General features: G+C 44.7%; 1 protein-coding gene across 4 annotated transcripts in view; it reads left to right on the top strand.

Moving 5' to 3' along the window:
• Positions 1-18,470, top strand: part of NIBAN3 (niban apoptosis regulator 3) — a 143,357-nt gene that overhangs the window by 115,242 nt on the left and 9,645 nt on the right. For all 4 annotated transcript variants that reach the window (XM_078681223.1, XM_078681229.1, XM_078681238.1 and 1 more), the window contains one exon: positions 9,333-9,444. In XM_078681223.1, coding sequence (XP_078537349.1) covers positions 9,333-9,444 — 112 coding nt within the window. The remainder of the gene's footprint in view (positions 1-9,332; positions 9,445-18,470) is intronic.

Here is an 18,470-nt window from a genome sequence, read left to right on the forward strand (position 1 = left end):
GGGATGGATCAGTAAAAGGATGGATGGATGTGTGAAAGGGTGGATGATGGGCAAGTGAATGGGTGGATGGTTGAGAGAAATGATGAATGGGTTGATGAATTGATAAGTAAAAGGGTGAATGAATGGTTGGATGGATGAGTTAAAGGGTGGATGTAAGGATGGACGAGTGAGTGAAAGGGAGGGTAGATGGACAAAAGGATGGATAGATGAGTGAAGGGGTGGATGAGTGAGTGAAAGGATGGGTGAGTCATAGGGTCAATGGATAAAGCAAAGAATCATCCTAAAAAGCTATGCGATCTAATCAAATCCCAATCTAAAGGTGTCTCGCACCGCCCCAAGCTAACGCAGACAATCAATCAATCAATCAATCAAACAATTTGTATAGCGCGCTACTCACCCGGAAGGGTCTCAAGGCGCTGGGAGGGAGGTGTCCGTTACTGCCCGAAAAGCCAGGTTTGAGTTGCTTCCTGAAGGCGAGATGGTTGTGGGTCAGCCGTAGGTGGATGGGGAGGGAGTTCCATGTCTTGGCCGCCAGGTAGGAGAAGGATCTTCCTCCGGTGGTGGCTCTGCGAATGCGTGGTACTGTGGCGAGGTAGAGGCTGGTCGATCGCAGCTGGCGGGTGGGCGTGTAGAAAGTGAGGCGGTTGTTGAGGTACTTGGGGCCCAGGCACACTTGGGGGCACATTACCCAATTGCGAGGAATTTGCCTCCTACTTCACTAGGAAGACTGTAAACATAAAGACAGAACTACGCAATGACCTATTAGCCCATACAGATATTCACATGGTCACTCTCTTATGCTCCACAAAGTTCCACCTCAAAAACAATGCCTGCTGGTCCTCCTTCAATACCTACAGAGAAGAAACTATATTGAAAATGCTCACAGCCCTGAATCCCTCCAACCATTACTCAGACCCTCTTCCCGCAAACTACTTAAGAGACTACATTCCTATGATATTGCCCCTATGGACCAAGATTATAAACACCTCTCCCCCTTCAAGGAACAATCCCTGAAATCCTCAGAACAGGAAAAGTATGCCCAATCCTAAAGAAGCTGTCGGCGGACCCTTCAGACTTTTTTTTTTTAATAAAGTTTTATATGGCGCGAACATGACCCAAGAGGGTATCAGAGCGCTTTACATTTAGGATCGTTGCGTTACAAGTTACATCAAATACAGGAGCATAGTACGGTACAGTGCACATAAACAATGTTTCAATAATTCGTAGGAGGGAGGGGAGGGAGGAGTAAAGTGGGGAGACAAGGAGGAACTATGCCCAATGTCCGGCTGGGTAGGTGACGGTCAAGGGGGAAACCAGGGCCAATCTCCTCATTAGCTGTCAAGCAGCTCCATCGGTCATCAGCCATGTTGCTCAGGTCTCAGAGTTCAGGAAAAAACAGTTTTTAGTTTATTTGATTTGCGACGGTTATATAGCGCTATCTAGACCCGGAGGTATCAGAGCGCTTAACCAGGGGAACGTTGCATTAGAAGGTACATCAAAAGGATTATAAAGCGCTGGCTAGACCATAGGTATCAGAGCGCTATAACAGAGGAACATTGCGTTACAAATTACATCAGTTGCAATAACGTAATAATGTACAGTAAACAAACAACGAGGTTGAGAGAATTCATAGGAAAGTAGGGGAGGAAGGAGCCATAGCAGTGAGATGAGGAAGAACTGTGTCCAATGTCCGTCTGGGTAGGTGACGGTCGAGGGGGAAACCAGGGCCAATCGCATCATTAGTTGTCTAGCAACTCCATCAGCCATGTTGCTCAGGTCTCAACATTCGGGAAAACAGTTTAGAATAGATGTATAGGCTACGAGGATAGAAGTAAAAGAAGAAGGTGGAGGGAGGGCATAGAAACAAGCCAGAGAGAGAGCTGAAGACACAGCGGGGAGACAAGGTGAACTATGCCCAATGTCCTGCTGGGTAGGTGATGGTCAAGGGGGTGAAGCCGGGGCCAATCTCCTCTACAACTATCTAACAGCTCCACCGGGCATCCGCCATGTTGCTCAGGTCTCAGCGGTCGGGAAAAACAAGAATAATCAATTTAGAGTAGGTATATTAGCTACAGTTGCATAGTCAAACATAGAATACCAAGTCCCCAATAGAGGATAGAGAAGAGGCCACCCTGCTGGGACTCCAAGCACAGGGAAACATCCCCGCTGAATGGCGTTGCTGCTGAAATCCACGTGTAGGCGGAGATGGCGACGCTTGGTGTAGTCCAGCTCGGTATCTGAGAAGGAACTGGGGTCTGTCATAGTTGCTGCCGGAGAAACAAAGGCAGCGGAGGCCGCCATTTTAAAGTCAGGCATGTCAGGACCGGGCCTATGTAAATCCCTGTGTAGGCGTAGATGAGGTAGATAAGTCTCCACCACGATGAAGCCCTGCTCGTGAGAGACCAAAGACGGCCGGGATGCCAAGCTGGTGCCGAGAAGCGTGGGGCAGAAGCAGTGGAACTCAATCTTTATCTGCGAAAGCACCACTGAATTATGTCCAAAGGAAGGGGGCACAGGACACCGGAGCCCCCCCGCCCACACTGGTCACCAGGGGTCCCAGGGTCACCGCCTGTTATCCCTCGGTGAGTGAAAGCAATGGCGGTCAGGCGGTCACCACGTGCAGCCAGCGCTGTGTCCTCACTTCAAGGAGCGCATCCAGGAAGAACAAGGCCTGGTGAGTTTCCTTCATCACGTTCTGGTAAAATTCCTTCTGCCACTTACGTTACACAAGAACACATTCGTATTTTTAGTGTGGGCACGGGGAGATTAAGTGACTTGCCCAGAATCACTGGATGTGGAAATCGACCCCAGGACTCGAACCTTGGCTTCCCCGCTCCAAAGTCGGCAGTCTAGCTGTGAGACCACATCCTCTCCAAGTTTGTTACTTGTGGGTCTGCTGCACCTGGCTCTGAGGTTAGGGTGGAGACTGTTGATTATTAAGACATAATACAGAGGTCTTCAAACTATTTTGGTCTGAGCCCCCCTTGCCAAAATGTTTTGAAGTTGGGCCCCCCTCCAAAACTATATGGCAAGGATTTGGGGAGTGGGAGGAATGATCACAGGGGGCAGAGATCATGAGACCATTTCAGATGTTCTTTTCTGTAGCTCGTAATCCACACATAGGGGCAGATTTACAAGTCCTGGATGCCATATTTGCACCGCCTTTGCGTCATTTTTGTGATGCAGCGGCACCGTAAAGCCAGCGCCATGCTGCCGGGTATTTATAACGTGACGCATCTGGGAGATGCGTCACGTTGTAAAGCCCTGCACGACATGTGGGCGTCCGACGCGGGGGGGCGTTCCGGAGCAGGAACGCCTCCTAAAAGTGGCTGAGTGAAATCTACAAGATTTCACTTAGTCACTTTGAAGGCCATGTTGCGTCAAAACCCTGCACCTGCTTGAAGCAGGCGTAAGGATTGACGCAGCATGTTAGGCATAGAGGCACCCCGAGCCTTGCTGGAGCTGCGTCGCGCTTGCAACGCAACTCCAGCAATGCGTCACCTTTACGGCAGCAGATGCGTCATGCATCTGTCTCTTCTTGCCCCATGGTAAATGTGGCGCATCCATGGTGGCGCAGGAGGTGTCTGCCGTTATGCAGGGATGGGCCAGTTATTGTAAATCTGCCCCTAAATATGCAGCACCAAGCAAGAACAGAATAGATGCCCCTATCTGCAAAACCTCAAAGTCCTTTTCCAATCGTCACTGTGGTGCAGTAATTGAGTGCAGGACAAGTCACCATCATGTCTGTTAATGCCCCAACGATAATGTTAGGTGATGAATGCCATCCATGCACCACTCTCCTGCATGTAATCTCCACACTTGAAAACAAAATCGAAAACATTGCGAGCAGTTTATTCTCACCAGCTCCAAAATACAAAAATGCAGCAGTATGTTCTGTGAGGTTGTAGTTGGGCAATTATTTTTCACTAAAAAAGAAAAATCCCTTGTTTGTTGTGCCTCCCAAAAAGTAGTTCTTAAGTACATTTCTATGTGATAAATTTCAATGACCACTGGCAGTTTGGAGGGAAACTCTGTTTATATCACCCACCGCACCTTTCCGAGTTGCTTAAACACTTTCGTAGTTTAATGTGCGTTTCTATATGTAGTTATTCCAAGGTGAACAGAAAACAATAGAATGCAATTTTTCCCTTCTTTTTAGCCTGGACTTTGACCCTAACATCACACTTGCTAGCCTCCCCAGTGCCACTAACTAATACGTCCTTTCACTTTTTTTGTGGCGTTTAATTGCTGCATGTAAATGAAGACAGCCTAGACCGGCGCCTTTCGCGCTTAAAGGCTATCTTCATTTGCATGTAATTGCAGACCATTTGGCGCCCCCCTGGCAGCACATCCATGCCCCCCCCCACGGGGGCGCGTCCCACGGTTTGAAGACCTCTGACATAATAGGTTTGAAGTCACCTGCTGCAGAGTTCGAGTTTCTCGTTGCTCAAACGAATGCGATTTCTGATATTTGTCTGTTTCCAAGGACATAATTGCATGATTTTGGATGCAAAAAAGTTTCACTCATAGTCGTTGAATGTCACTCATATGTGCATTGAAACTATGAAAATATCACACATAAGCAATCTGAAACCTTGGCAGCTATGCACTTGTGGTTATGTCGTTGCCAGACTCGATCCAAAAGCAGAGTCATATGAAGCTCTAACAGGGGAATGGCTTGATGCAACTGCACATTACCTTAACCCTCTCCAGACTGCCCCCTCCAGCAACACCAGTAGCCTGCGGTGAGAGGCTCCTGCTCCCCCGGGGAGTCAGCGTTGTTTCCAAGGTTCCACACCCCGCTTTTCATCATCCTCATCTTGCTCGATCAATTCCAATCGGGATTTCGGCCAGGACACAGCACTGAATCAGCCATGACCCACATAATAGAAGAAGCATTAAAACTCCTGGACCAAAACGAAGTATGTCTGTTAATCTTACTAGACCTATCTTCGGCCTTCTACACCGTCAAACACGACAACTTCCTTTATCTCCTGAAGCACAGAATGGGTCTGTCCATTTCTGTTCTTAATTGGTTCTCCTCCTTCCTTCGAGATAGAACACAAAGATTCAAGGTCAATCAATCATTATTCAAGCCCACTCCAGTCACCCTGGGAGTACCACAAGGATTATCCCTCTCACCTACACTTTTCAACCTTTTTATGAACCACTCACCGAACTTTTCAGGTCCTCTAACATCCATTATCACATGTATGCAGCTAACACATAACTTTACATAAAGATCCACTCACTTGAAGGCATCAAGTCTCTCAATGCAACGCTCCAACAAACACAGATCTGGATGGCCAAAAACCATCTGAAACTAAACACCCTCAAAACCGAACTCCTCTTCATAGCCCCCCCAACCAATCGACCATTATCCTCGAGTGGTTGAAACACCTAACTGCGCTCAACGGTCAACCCCTCATTATCGGCTCAGCGAAATCGTAGAGAATAATTCTAGACAAAAAGCTAAACATGCAGAAACACATCAGCGCCTACACAAAAGGAGCACATTTTCAGATGAACATGCTGAGAAAACTCAAACCCTTCCTGCCCGCAAATGACTTCAAACAGGCAGTTCAAGCGCCAGTAATCCCTAGTGTGGACTACGGGACTGCCACTCTCTGCAGCATTCCAAGAGCTATGACGGCCCCTCTAAGAGCTTCAATCAACTCAGCTGCTAGACTCATCACAGGCTCCAAACGAAACTATTGCATCTCCTCTGACTTGCGTGCCCTCAACTGGCTACCTTTCGAGGCGGTTATCCACTTGAAGATCACCTGTTTGAAACACAAGGCACTACATCACAAAACACCTAGTTACCTAGCTGACAAACTGGTGCTTTCTTGTGGTATCAGATCCAACAGGAGCTCAAACAACCTACTATTGAAACCACAACGATTTGCTAAGAAGACAACTTACAATCTGACCTTCTCAGGAATGGCTCCCAGGATTTGGAATGCCATGCCCCCAGAAACGAGATGGAACCCTTCCACGGCATCATTAAAAAAAGAAGGGAAATCTATTCTTATGGCCAAATTCACCTGAACTAATGGTGTATCCGTGCTTTTATTTAGTAATTTTATTTGTTAATTTGTACTTGTTTACTATATCTGTTTTAATCAAATCTATATTTTTGCTTTTCCTGTCTTGTGTACTCACAATTCCCTGTAAAGCGCTCTGATATCCGCAAGGGTCTTGTTCGCACTGTATAAAACCTTCAAAATAAAAAAAATAAGGGATGGATTCATGAGTGGGTGGATGGGTGAATGGTGGTTAGAAGGATGAGTGGCTAAGTGAAAAGGGAATGGAGAGAGAAAGGGAAAATGGATGGATGTAAGGATGAGTGAAAGCATGGATGAATGATTGGCAGAATGGATGGGCGAATGGGTGCATGGATCAGTGAAAAGAAGAATGTAAAGGTTGGATGAGTGAAAGAATGCATACATGAGTGAAAGGGAGGGTGGAGAGCTGGAAGAAAGGATGGATGAGTGAAAGGTTGAAAGGGTGGACAGATGAGTAACTGGGTGGGTGGAGGAGTAAGTGAATGGATGGCTGGATGTGTGAACGGGTAAATGGTTGGATGGATGAGTAAATGGGTGGAAGAGTGGATGGATGAGTGAGTGAAAGGGAGGGTAGATGAACAAAAGGATGGATAGATGAGTGAAAGGATGGATGGATGAGAGAAAGGATGGATGGATGAGTGAAAGGATGGATGAGTAATAGGTTCAATGGTAGATTCATGAGTGAGTGGATGAGGAGTAAATGGATGAGTGGGTGGATAGGTGAAGAGTGGATGGAAGGATGGGTGGCTAAGTGAAAGGAGAGATAAAGGGAGGATGAATGAATGAATGAATGGATGGATGAATGATTAGCAGAATGGATGGGCGAATGGGTGCCTGGATGAGTGAAAAGAAGAATGTAAAGATGGATGAGTGAAAGAATGCATACATGAGTGAAAGGGAGGGTGGAGAGCTGGAAGAAAAGATGGATGGATGATTGAGTGAAGAATTGTGTGGGTGGAGAGATGAGTGAATGGGTGGATAGATGAGTAAGTGAAAGGATGGCTGGATGTGTGATAGGGTAAATGGTTGAATTGATGAGTGAATGGATGGAAGAGTGGACGGATGAGTGAAATGATGGTTTGGGTGAAAGGGTAAATGGTTGGATGGATAAATGAATGGATGGATGGGTGGAAGAGTGGATGGATGAGTGAAAGTGTGGATTGGCTGAAAGGGTGGATGGATGATGGATGGATAAATGAAACGGTGGATGGAGGGATGAATGAGTGAAATGATGGCTGGAAGGATAGATGATGGATAGGTTTACAAATGGTTGAAAAGGTTTGAATATGGATGGGCACACAGATGGAAGGACAGAATGAATGGTGAAAGACTGAATGCTGGATGAAATAATTAATAGATGACAGAATGTCAATTTGAAAGGGTGGATATCAGGGGTTTGATGGAAGGGTGACTGACTAGATCCTTGGACTAGAGACCTCTTCTGGGGAGGGTTGTGATGACTTACTTTGCTTTCTTGGTGCCATAAGAGCTTTAGTTCACAGTGGGAGGCATTTACATGTTCTGTCTACTCCCCTGCCCATGTGTTACTATTCTGTATTTGCTGTGTGCTTATGTGTGGGATCCATGCATCATGCATATGACATTTTGAGTGACACCCAACTGCTTCTTGAATGGTACACTAGTAATTGTAAATGGCTGTATGGTTTGTTTTAGGGTAAGATTTTAGGAAGAGCCTCATAGTGCCATGAGCTGTGCTTGAGATGTATATTGTGTTTGCAGCAATAGGCAAGGAGTCAAAAATAAACTATGTAATAGTGTATCAACAGTACCTTCTTTATGAAAACTGCAGGGAAAAGCACCTTGCGACTTCCGTCAGCTAGTGCAACTCTCTGCGAAGCTCCCATAAGCAAAGTCAGATTCCATATTTTAAGTTCCACTTGCTGAAACAACCATAATGTGTTCCCTATGGTAGGTTCATTACAGAAATCCGCCCTTTAGTTCACCAATGGGTGCCTCTTAACCTCTCACAATGGCACTCAGATATGAGATGCTAGTACAAAGTTTATACGAGCAGCTCTTCAAGCATTTCCTACTTACAAATGGCTTTTAATTTCTCATAAGTGATTTATTATATGAAAATAATAATACACAACATTGCATTTAGACTATCAACTTAAAATATAGAGATGCCACATCAATTGTGTGCCGTGCTTGCTTTAATTTAAGATGCTTACATTTATTCTGGTAAATTGAAAAGCACGACTGCAGCTCCGTTGAGTTTATATTTTTTAGAACATGTACTCTTAAGCCCCACTGAAATTCTTCAGCGTGTTTGCAGTGTCCAACGTTTTATGGAATAAAGTTGGGTGGATGATGAAATTACTTTACGCAAGAGGTGTGCCATGACTTTGGGAAAATGGGAACAGTTCAGCTGGGGATTCAGAGTGGAAGGAGTGACCTAGGACCTGATCCAGGAGAGGAGAAGGCATGCCAAGTTTCTAGGCTAACCATTGAATATGCAAATAAGTTGTGTTTAGATGCATGTGTGAAAATTTTCCTCCTTAAAATCTGGCATTGTACCACCACTGGCATCACTGGCTTAGGTGCCCTGCTGAGCGGGGTTACTCCTAGAGGGGAAAGATGCCCTTGAGACTCACAAACTAGAGAAGAAAGCACAAACGCAGTCTGAGGGCAAGCACAAACTAGGCAGCTGTATGGGGCGCCATCAGCAAGGGGCTCCAGATTGCCACTACTCAACCAGTAAGGATGCCCACATATCAGCTGTGGAGTGGCACACTGCCACAAAGTCTGTGCCCTGGTCATAAACAGTGTGAAGCCAAATAGAGAGATAACAATCTTAGATATTTGTCCATGGTGACTTGTAGCCCTTGGAGAAACCATTCATCAGCCAGCAAAGGTGCAGCTTTGAAAAACAGTATTGAGGTGAAACCTGGGCTTGAAAAGTTGCATGGGTTCACATGCCAAGTATGTACTTGAGAAGGTTAATGTTAGTAGGAGCTTGGTTCTGACATTGGCGGTGAAGCAGCTTACCAGGCCATGGTGAGGTGTACACTGGTCTTCACACATTCCCTCATAAAACCTGGGCAAGGGCAGCAGCTCTGCTTTGCTGGGCTGCAGACTTTGCCACTGGGCTAGATTGCCTGCCAATCTACCCCATGTATTAATGGGGCATGCTGGGACTTGTAGTTTCAAATTGTTGAACTTGTGGGAGGAGTTGTATGGATTGCACTGCTATTACTTGACATGTTCTGGCGTATATAATGTGGATTTTTGCCCCTTTAGGAGCTTCCTAAATATGACTGTTATGTGTTTGCGGACTACAGTGCCATCTTACACGTGGAAAACATTTACGAGGACATTGTTCGTGGAGTTTTGTTGGAGGCAGTAGATGAAGGTAGAAGATTTCACGTCACTTACTCACAGCTCAAGTCACCCACAGGACGAAATGCATGTTTTCTGTTCTGTTCTGATGCCTGGTGTCCCTCTCACTCCCTCGTACATCCCTATTTACTAACCAGCCATATGAATATTTAGGCCCTACTTATTTCCTGCCTTGATGGATGTTGTCCACCACTTCCTGTTATGTCCTGTCCACATCCTGTTGTAATGGATGTCTCCATTTAAATGTAATTACCTTTATTCAGCCCTGTACACTTCCTCTCAAGATTAGTGCATCAAATTTCTCACAACTTCATTTGTTAGACCCTACACACTTCCTATTTCAATGGATTCCTATAGATATGTGCCACTTTTTATATGGGGCCCTGCCTACTTTCTGGTCTGATGGATGCCACCAGTTATATACTACGTTCTCTCTTGAACTCTTACCCTAATGCAGAGGTCTTCAAACTTTTGTAGGGGCGTGCCCCACAGATTGAAGAACACTGCCCTAATGGATGATACCCATCTTTTCCTCTGTTGGGCTTCTGCCACTGCCTTCCTCGATGGCTTCTGCCCATCATTTCCTACATATATCTTCCTCCGACAACTTCCAAATGTTTTCCATTGTCGCAGGGATTCTGCTTGGAAACAGTACTGAGCCTTGGGATAACTGGACAACAGACAGAAATTTCTGGACTCGATCGCCACGCGCACATTCCGGGCATATTCAGCGAATAACATTCAATACAATACGTTTTTTATGGTTGTTGCATGAAGCTAACATTTCTCTACAAATAGTAATAGACTCCCTCACATCAATTACATTAAAAAGAAATTAAACAAAACGGTATTTACAAGAATTTGTTTAGGAATTATTCCAGTCCGTCAGGGAAAAATCAGAACTGTCTCTATCAAGGGGCCCCTGGAAGGCTGGATTGCAGTGCATTTAGATGTCTCCTTTTGTAATTTAGGATGAAAACCTTAATGGGGCACGACATGCCCATACTTGTGTACAGGGGTGAGTGAGGCGACCATATGAATTTGGGTGCGCATGTTAGTGCAGAGTGGGGCGAATGAATGCATGGTTAGTGGTGGGCTTATTCGAGTGAGATTGCAGATTTAACAGTGAGGGGGACAGGTGAGTGAAGTGTCACGAGTGCAGGTTGAGTAGTGTGCTCATGTGACTGCAGGGTGAGGTACAGGGTGAACAGCGCAAGTGCATTGTGAGTGCAGAGTGATCCCTGTGAGTGGAGGGTAAGTGGGTGAACGGTGTGAAAACATGATCAGTGTGAGTGCAAGGTGAGAAGGTGAGTGGGTGAATAGTGTGAGTGCAAAGTGATCAGTGTGCGCGCATTGTGATCACTGTGAGTGCATCGGGGTCAGTGTGAGTGCTGGGTGAGAGTGAAAGTGAAGGGCGAGAATGAGGAGTGAGTGGTCTGAATGCAGGGTGCATTCCCAGATACTTAAAGTAACTGAGCATGTTATTGACGGCAGCGTAGGGTTTCAAATGTGTTAAACTATTGTTATTATGGCAGTAACCAGGGATCAGGGTGGAGCAAATAAATAATGTGCTGATCCCTCAACTAACTTCCAGTCTTATGATTAGGGTTGCCAGCCCATTATTTTGATGTCACAGATGGTATAAAAATAATCAGTCACCTAAAGATGTATTTTCAGCACTTGTCTGTGCATACTTTGAACAGCAAACATAAATAGAAAGAACTTTTGTTTTCTAGAGCTGCATGAATGATCCATGACTGATAACAAAAGGGAACAAATATAGAAAAGCCACTTTACAAATGAATCAACAAAAAGAAGGGGGACCGGGAGCTCGTTAACATTACAAATGAATACATACTTCCTATTTATAACCATATTTAGCAACTTGCAAGCTGTTTAAACAACACATTGCTGACTGGTAATTTGTGTGCCTGTCTGTGTAATTAAATAAAAACTTTCAGGGACGTTTTAAGGATTTTGGGGCCTGTGGGCCAAATGTATTTTTGGGGCCCCTGTTCGACCAGCTTTGATTTTATGATCCAGTCTCAGCTCTTTCATGCCTTCTTTGGTCAAATACTAAATGTGTGTATATTGGATATTCAGGGATAGTGATGTGTGTTTTCACTATGTAACACAACAGCAGTTCACTAATATTACTGCAAATAATCTGTCACACCCTTCTATTTCTCATATGTGAGGTAAAGTATTGATCCAAAATAAACTTTTTATATGGATGTCGCATGACGCATAAACACAAGTTGTCTGCAAAATGTCTGTAATAGACTTTTACACATAAAAAATGAATAATTGAAAAACGCTATTTACAACATTGTGTTTAAAAATGATTCAAGGTCATGAGGGCAAGACTGTAGAACAGAGCTGGCTCTTTCAAACCCCCCCTCCCTCACACCCCCTATGAAAGGCTGGGGCCCATGCCGTAAACTTCTCTGAAAACTTTGTCTCCATTCTGCGAAGAGCTAACTCTCCCAGGAGGGGGTTAATTCATAGATTTGAAATGCTTCAGCTGCAGTGGGAGGCAAGGGGTCTCCTCTGCTAAAACTAAAAGCGTGTCTGTTTGTTTTCTTTCGGTTTTAGCAGAAGAGACTCCTTGCCTCCCACTGCAGCTCGAGCTTGTCACCTACAAATTAACCCCCTCCTTGGAGACTTAACAACACAAAAGATGCCATCGATCTCCCCTCCCTCCCCCTTTCAAATACCGGAGTCCTCCAAGAAGACAGAGAACGCATGGAACAAAGGTCAGCTTGGAGTGCGCGCCCCCCCCCTGGGAAGGTGTCGCTCCCCCCCAGGGGGGCGCGCCCCACAGATTGAAGAACACTGCCCTAATGGATGATACCCATCTTTTCCTCTGTTGGGCTTTGCCACTTCCTTCCTCGATGGCTTCTGCCCATCATTTCCTACATATATCTTCCTCCGACAACTTCCAAATGTTTTCCATTGTCGCAGGGATTCTGCTTGGAAACAGTACTGAGCCTTGGGATAACTGGACAACTTAATGTAGGGACTGAGTATCTCTACCACATCAGTACCTGAGGCCTAACTACGATCAGCTCACAGTGCCATACCTGAACTCCTAACCTTCCCAGAGTAACAGGTGATTTGGCAACCTAGAACATGACCCTCTAGTCCCCAGGGGAACCGTGGAAACAGATCATCACCTTTCATTTCTCGCGCATGCATGCCCACAATAAAACAAAAGAAAGACAAGAGGAAAGTTTACAATATTTATTGAAACTATCGTAGTCTATTAGGAAGCAGTTGTGCTGCGATTAGAAAACATATACAACTAAGCAGAGAAGTCAAAATTACTAGCAAACTGTATCCAATGAACAGCCCTATCATGGCAAATGATATATCCGCCAAAGCCTGCCCTACCTATGCGAGCACAGGGATATACAAGTGATCTCTGGGATTAGCACCGGGCCCCATACCTGGTATTTGGAGTTAGGTGGTCCGCATCATAAGTGAATACTCAGTTTAAACAGGACTGGAGCGCTCATTCAAAGACTTGTCCTAATACTGGAATTATCCTCTCGATTTTCCAAGAGGGCGAGTCACTTGTTTATATAATAAGCACCACTGTGTTGGAAAGCAGCAGCTGCGCCACCGTGTTTTGTCTAAAACGTTAGGAGTTGTTGCTGACTAGGCACAAGAAAAAAGTACACCATCTTGTTCGACCTTGTACGAAATGTTCAGACTGAATCCTGAGAAGAAGAACTAAATAACAAATAACATGTGCAGCGTATTTCTAAAATAATATCATGGCACAAAATAAATGTGTTATGTGTGGCTGTGCAAAGCTAAGGCAGCCTAAAGCGCGTAATGCGCACACCTAAGGGAGAACCAAAGTGGTTCCAATAAGGAACTTACTACACCATGGCTCCTATTTTCAATGAGGCCACAATATAACTCCATCTGTTGAGGCCCCAGTGGCTTTGTGTTGCTTGCTTTACATGGCTTCCTTGTTTAGGCCCATTCAGCTTCCTGCTCGTTGTCAGTCACTTCCTCTGTGGTGTTGTGTCCACTGGTCGAGCCTGCACTGGCTTCTTCACAATCCTATTCATCTCAGCAGTAAAACTACAATAATACACTGTATATGTATATTCAATGCTAACATCGTGGTTAGTTAGACTGTGCTATTGAGACTTTCACTATGGTGCCTCCTGAGTTGTGAGACTACAACTTGGGATATCTTGTGTAGTGAAACTCAGGCCTGCTTGGTAAAGCAGAGTGGCTTTCCCAAGAGTTTACCTATTTCTTATTCCACGCTATTGCACGCATTCTGCAAGGCATGCAATGGCATGGCTTAGAGGGTAAGGGGGCCCCCTCCAAAATAAGAAACCCTACCCCCACACCACCGGGGGCCTCCGGTATGCCCCTGGTTCTATGAGACTTGACATTTAAAGCCAGTTTTACTGTTGTCTCAAAATGTGCTGTTAATAAACAGGCACTAAGAATCTGGGCAGAGATCCCAACATGAAGGCGTTTCCTGAGAGAGCAGTCCTGTGGCCTAGGGTTCAAAATCTCCATCCCCGCAGTGAGGGTGGTGTAATAGCAAGTTGGAAACTGTCCAATTATGAAACTTGGTGTTCAATCTTGTCCTCCCCATGTGTGCACTTTTGGAATACACTCCTCTGCTCACATTTTTTTCTCCAAAGATTAGAAGTACTTGAAATTCAGCAAAACGCAGGCAACAAGTGTGTGATACAAAAACTAGAACACAATACACATTGAACATCACTATTGGGGTACACAACACCACCTGTTATTACAATCTACTTTCTAAAATGCTTTTTGGTGGGAAAGTTATGATCTTTGAAACAAACATTCCTGCACTGAAATCTTAGTGGCATATTTACGAGGAAGTGGCGGAGCGCAAACACAGGGCGGCGCCATATTTACAAGGATATGGTGCAGCCCGGTGTTTCCCCATGCGCTGGCGCTAATTTAGCCACCTAGTGCCAATGCAGACACCCTTGCACCATAGTTGCAAGTGAAGATTGTTTATGTGCAAGAAGGTGTGCCTTCCTGCACATAAACAATCTGAAATGGCATTTTGTAACTTCTATAGTTGCAAAACGTAATTTTTTTAATGATTGTTTATGTGCAGGAAGAAACACTTTCTTGGACATAAACAATCAATGACCTTTTGCTGTTTTTATGTGTGCTGCACAACACAGCACACATGAAAAAAGCAAAAATGAGGAGAAATTAAACATTCCTCCTCATTACGGCAGCGCCAGGGTAAGACCAGGTTTTCCCTGGTCTTCATTTTGGCGCTGCCCCATATTTACGCCACCCGTGTAAATATGGGGGAGCGTCAAAATGAATGGGTGTTTCTGTGGAACGCCCACCACAACACCCGTTGCCCACACCTTTCAAGCTAAGTATAGCATGAATTGGTGCCTTATTTACAAGGCCGCGTTAAGCCACATTAAGTGGCTTAACACTGCCTTGTAAATAAAGCAAAGCCCCAATCGCCACCACAAAGTCCGTAAAGTGACGTTGTGGTGGCGATAGGGGCGTGTATATGCCCCTTGGGTCTTCTACTTGACCACTTTGTCTGATCTTGGGCAAATTACATACTTCCTATACTTTTGTCCCAAAATCTGCTATAATTCTAAGAATACAGGTTAAACACAAAAAAGAGCACCAAGAGCATATTCCCGGGCAATTTCCCAGCACCGCTCTCATTCATACAGGATTATGATTTTATCAAAGTTTAATTAAATTGTGGATTGTTGCTCACATCTCCAGTGCCTGTCTTTTCTGTTACAAAATATTTGTTCTCTCTGCTCTTGTGGTTGCTTACTGCTAGTTCACTAGGATAGTTAGCTACCTACTTATTATCCAGTACCATCTGTGCTGGTATGAACTGTTTGTTCCTTGCTTTCCTGGTGCCAACAGGTTGTTTTATGATATTTGTTGACCAGAACTTACTTCCTGCTTCCTTGTAAATTGCCTTTGGGCCAAGTCTGCACTATATAAAAACAGCAATAAATAAAAAAATGAAAACTCATATTTTGATTGCTAAAGTTGGGATTGTCGGCAAGCAATGACCAACTGGACATCCAATGTCCCTGGTTATCGAAAGTTAAAGTGGTGTCTTAAGTTATAGACAGCAATACAAAAGTAATTAGGTATCCAAGAGTGGTGAAAAATAAATTCCAGAGATTCATGAAGTCGCAAAGTTGCATTTTCCTTTTTACAACTGGGAAAGTTGCTCAAACACTCTGCTTAATGAGGGGTTTCAGGATATTTCGCCACTCACTGGTCATTAACACAATCTGGCTAATTTAAAGTCTTTAGATTTGCGTCTGCTTCTGTGCATGTGTAGAGCCACTTCCCTCTGGATCACATTCCTCCTGATGAGCACCTCAGAAGGCACGTCTGATACTGACGCAAGATGTGCGGTACACTGCCATGGTGCACGCCCCCCTCCCAGTTACCATTCCAACAAATGCTGATCTGCACAGCGCGTGCTCAGTGGAAGTGCAAGACATCCTGCCGGGTCATCTGCGGCTTGTAGCAGCGGGTTTATTGAATATACTCCTGGACGTTGAGCATGAACGTCAGTTCACCAACAGGCCAGGGTAGCAGAAGTGATATTACCCTAATAGTGAATAGTATTATTCACTTGTAGGGTAATAAAAAAATTGACAAACAAATAGGAGATTTTAGTCCCACCAATGTGCATAAGGACGAGCGCCCCTGTCTTCCTGACCCTGAATTTGCCACCTGAGACCAGGGTTCTCAAATGCAGTGCCAGGGGTTGCAAGGAGAAAGCCAGGGGTCTCAGCTGAGACTCAGACATACACAAATAACCCGACAGTAAAAGGGATTGCACTTGAGGGAGCACATATAACGTAACTGGCACTAGAGGCGGGCAAGCCACTGAAGAGGGTCAGCATAGCTCTAAGAGCACAAGCAAGAGTCAAGTTGACAAACCCAAGTCTTCTCAATCCTGAAAGCCGGTGCTGGCGATGGTTGAGACACCAAATGAAGGGCTGGCTTGTTACACACTCTTTCTGTTTCCCTCTGTGCTGAGGACCTGCCTGTTCCTTTAGGTAAAACTACATTTTCCTGCTGAGGCTCACTTGTAAAGTGCTCGCTGGACACGCCTGCTGGATGTTGATGGAAGGAGGAATCATGGGGAGGTGGGGTGATGGGAGAACAGAGTTTAGCTTAGGAGATGTTCAAAATGTAAAACTCCTACAGGGCTATGCTGACCAGCGTCTCTTATCCAAGTGGAAAGCTGGTGTTGTAAAAAACAAAAAAATTGAATTCTCCAGTAAAAGATAAATGTTCTTCTTTACCTGCTCGGCTTGGACTTGTTTACTCTTGCACGCTGCTGCCAACTTTCCATTATCAATTTGTAGGACATGAACCGCATGAAGAGGCACACTGCCCGCATGGTGACACTTTGCGTGTGCATGGAAATCCATTTCTTGGGGAGCAGGGGGGACTATGAGTGGCGTGGATAATTTCTGAGATTTAATTCTAAGCCTCTCCCTGCAAGTCAGGCCATCTTAAAAGATTTAACTCAATCCATAATTGAGTTTATCAATTATGAATACTACTTATACTGTATTTGAATTCCTATCCCTTTACCACCTCCTGAAGTAAGCTTTGGCTGCTCACATATGCAACTCTTGAGACCAGTTTAGAAAAGGACCAACTCAGATATCCATGTAAAATGAAATTGTCTGAATCTTAGAAAACACCAATGGGAAGTATCAGTATACATCACGCATACATCCACACGACAAAAGAGACGGGTGTGAATGCCATAACAAACCTTGACAGGACCACTAACAAGGTGCCATGTCACCGGGAAGGTCATATCACAGACACAGATATCTTCCAGTGGACCATGAAACTAAGAAACCTGACATTTAATCTCAGCTTTGCCATTTCACTTAAATATCGTTTAAATAAGCACTGTATTCCAAAGCTGGGCAGGACCAGCAACAAACACAACATGCCCTGGAAAAGGCAGTCCCTTGGCATTTCCATTAAAATTAATTGCCACAGTAGTCGTGGTCTAGTGGACTAGCTGCAAATTGTGGAACCAGGAGACATAGTTTCTAATGTCGGCATCCATGTTGGCTAAATTGTGTGCTCTTGAGCAATCACTATTTGTCACTGTTTCCTTTGCTCCCTTTTGGCAAGAGTGTGAGTATTTAGATGCAATGTAAAAGTTGCTAGTACGTATGCTTAAAAATAGCCAATAACTGAAGTGGGTCGACCCATTTCCCCATGGTGTATGCTGTAGCAGGCAGATGAAAAATGTGAATGACGCAATAACAGACCTATGGATAAAGAGTGCTGGCTGAAAGCCCCTATACATATATTACATATACATACTCTTAATAAAAATCAAAATTTCTTGCTCAATGCCATAATGCAAGACATAAAAACTTTTAATCCTGGGAAAATCATACTATTCCTGTGATCTTACAATATGTGAACACTTTGAAACAGGATTAATGGAAGAACTAAACACCAAGGCCATGTTCCCAGACAGGTCCCCAGCATGGTTTTCAGTCACACATTCAGGGCTGTTTGACAGCCAGCTGCTTTATTTGCATCTGTAAAGCTGAAGGTGCTCCTGAAGCTGTTCCTTCCAGCCACCTAAATGCAACTCTTTTACAGCTCAAGAGTAAAAGTTTCTTGTGCTTTGAGACGATTATCAATGGCGGGGAGCCAAAATGTGGACGATTGGTGTTCTGCAGTACTTGTGTGTGGGCAACAGGACAGGAGCCACAATTGCAGGATAAACCTGTAAAATGTGGGATGGTTGACCACCCTACCCCTGGATGTTATTTGAAGGCTCGCATTTGATGTGAAGCATTTTTTAACCAGCCAGTGGTGTATACTGTGACATTGGGCCACATGTACAAAGTCCTTATGCTGTTGCAGATCCTGTGTTTCTCAAAATCATAGTGTTTGTGAACAGAAAATGTACTAAACCCATTTGCAAGTTGGAAAAGCCTTTCTGACTCACAAAATGGGGTTTGC

The sequence above is a fragment of the Lissotriton helveticus genome, chromosome 1_1, assembly GCF_964261635.1.
Source record: "Lissotriton helveticus chromosome 1_1, aLisHel1.1, whole genome shotgun sequence".
NCBI classification, from domain to species: domain Eukaryota; kingdom Metazoa; phylum Chordata; class Amphibia; order Caudata; family Salamandridae; genus Lissotriton; species Lissotriton helveticus.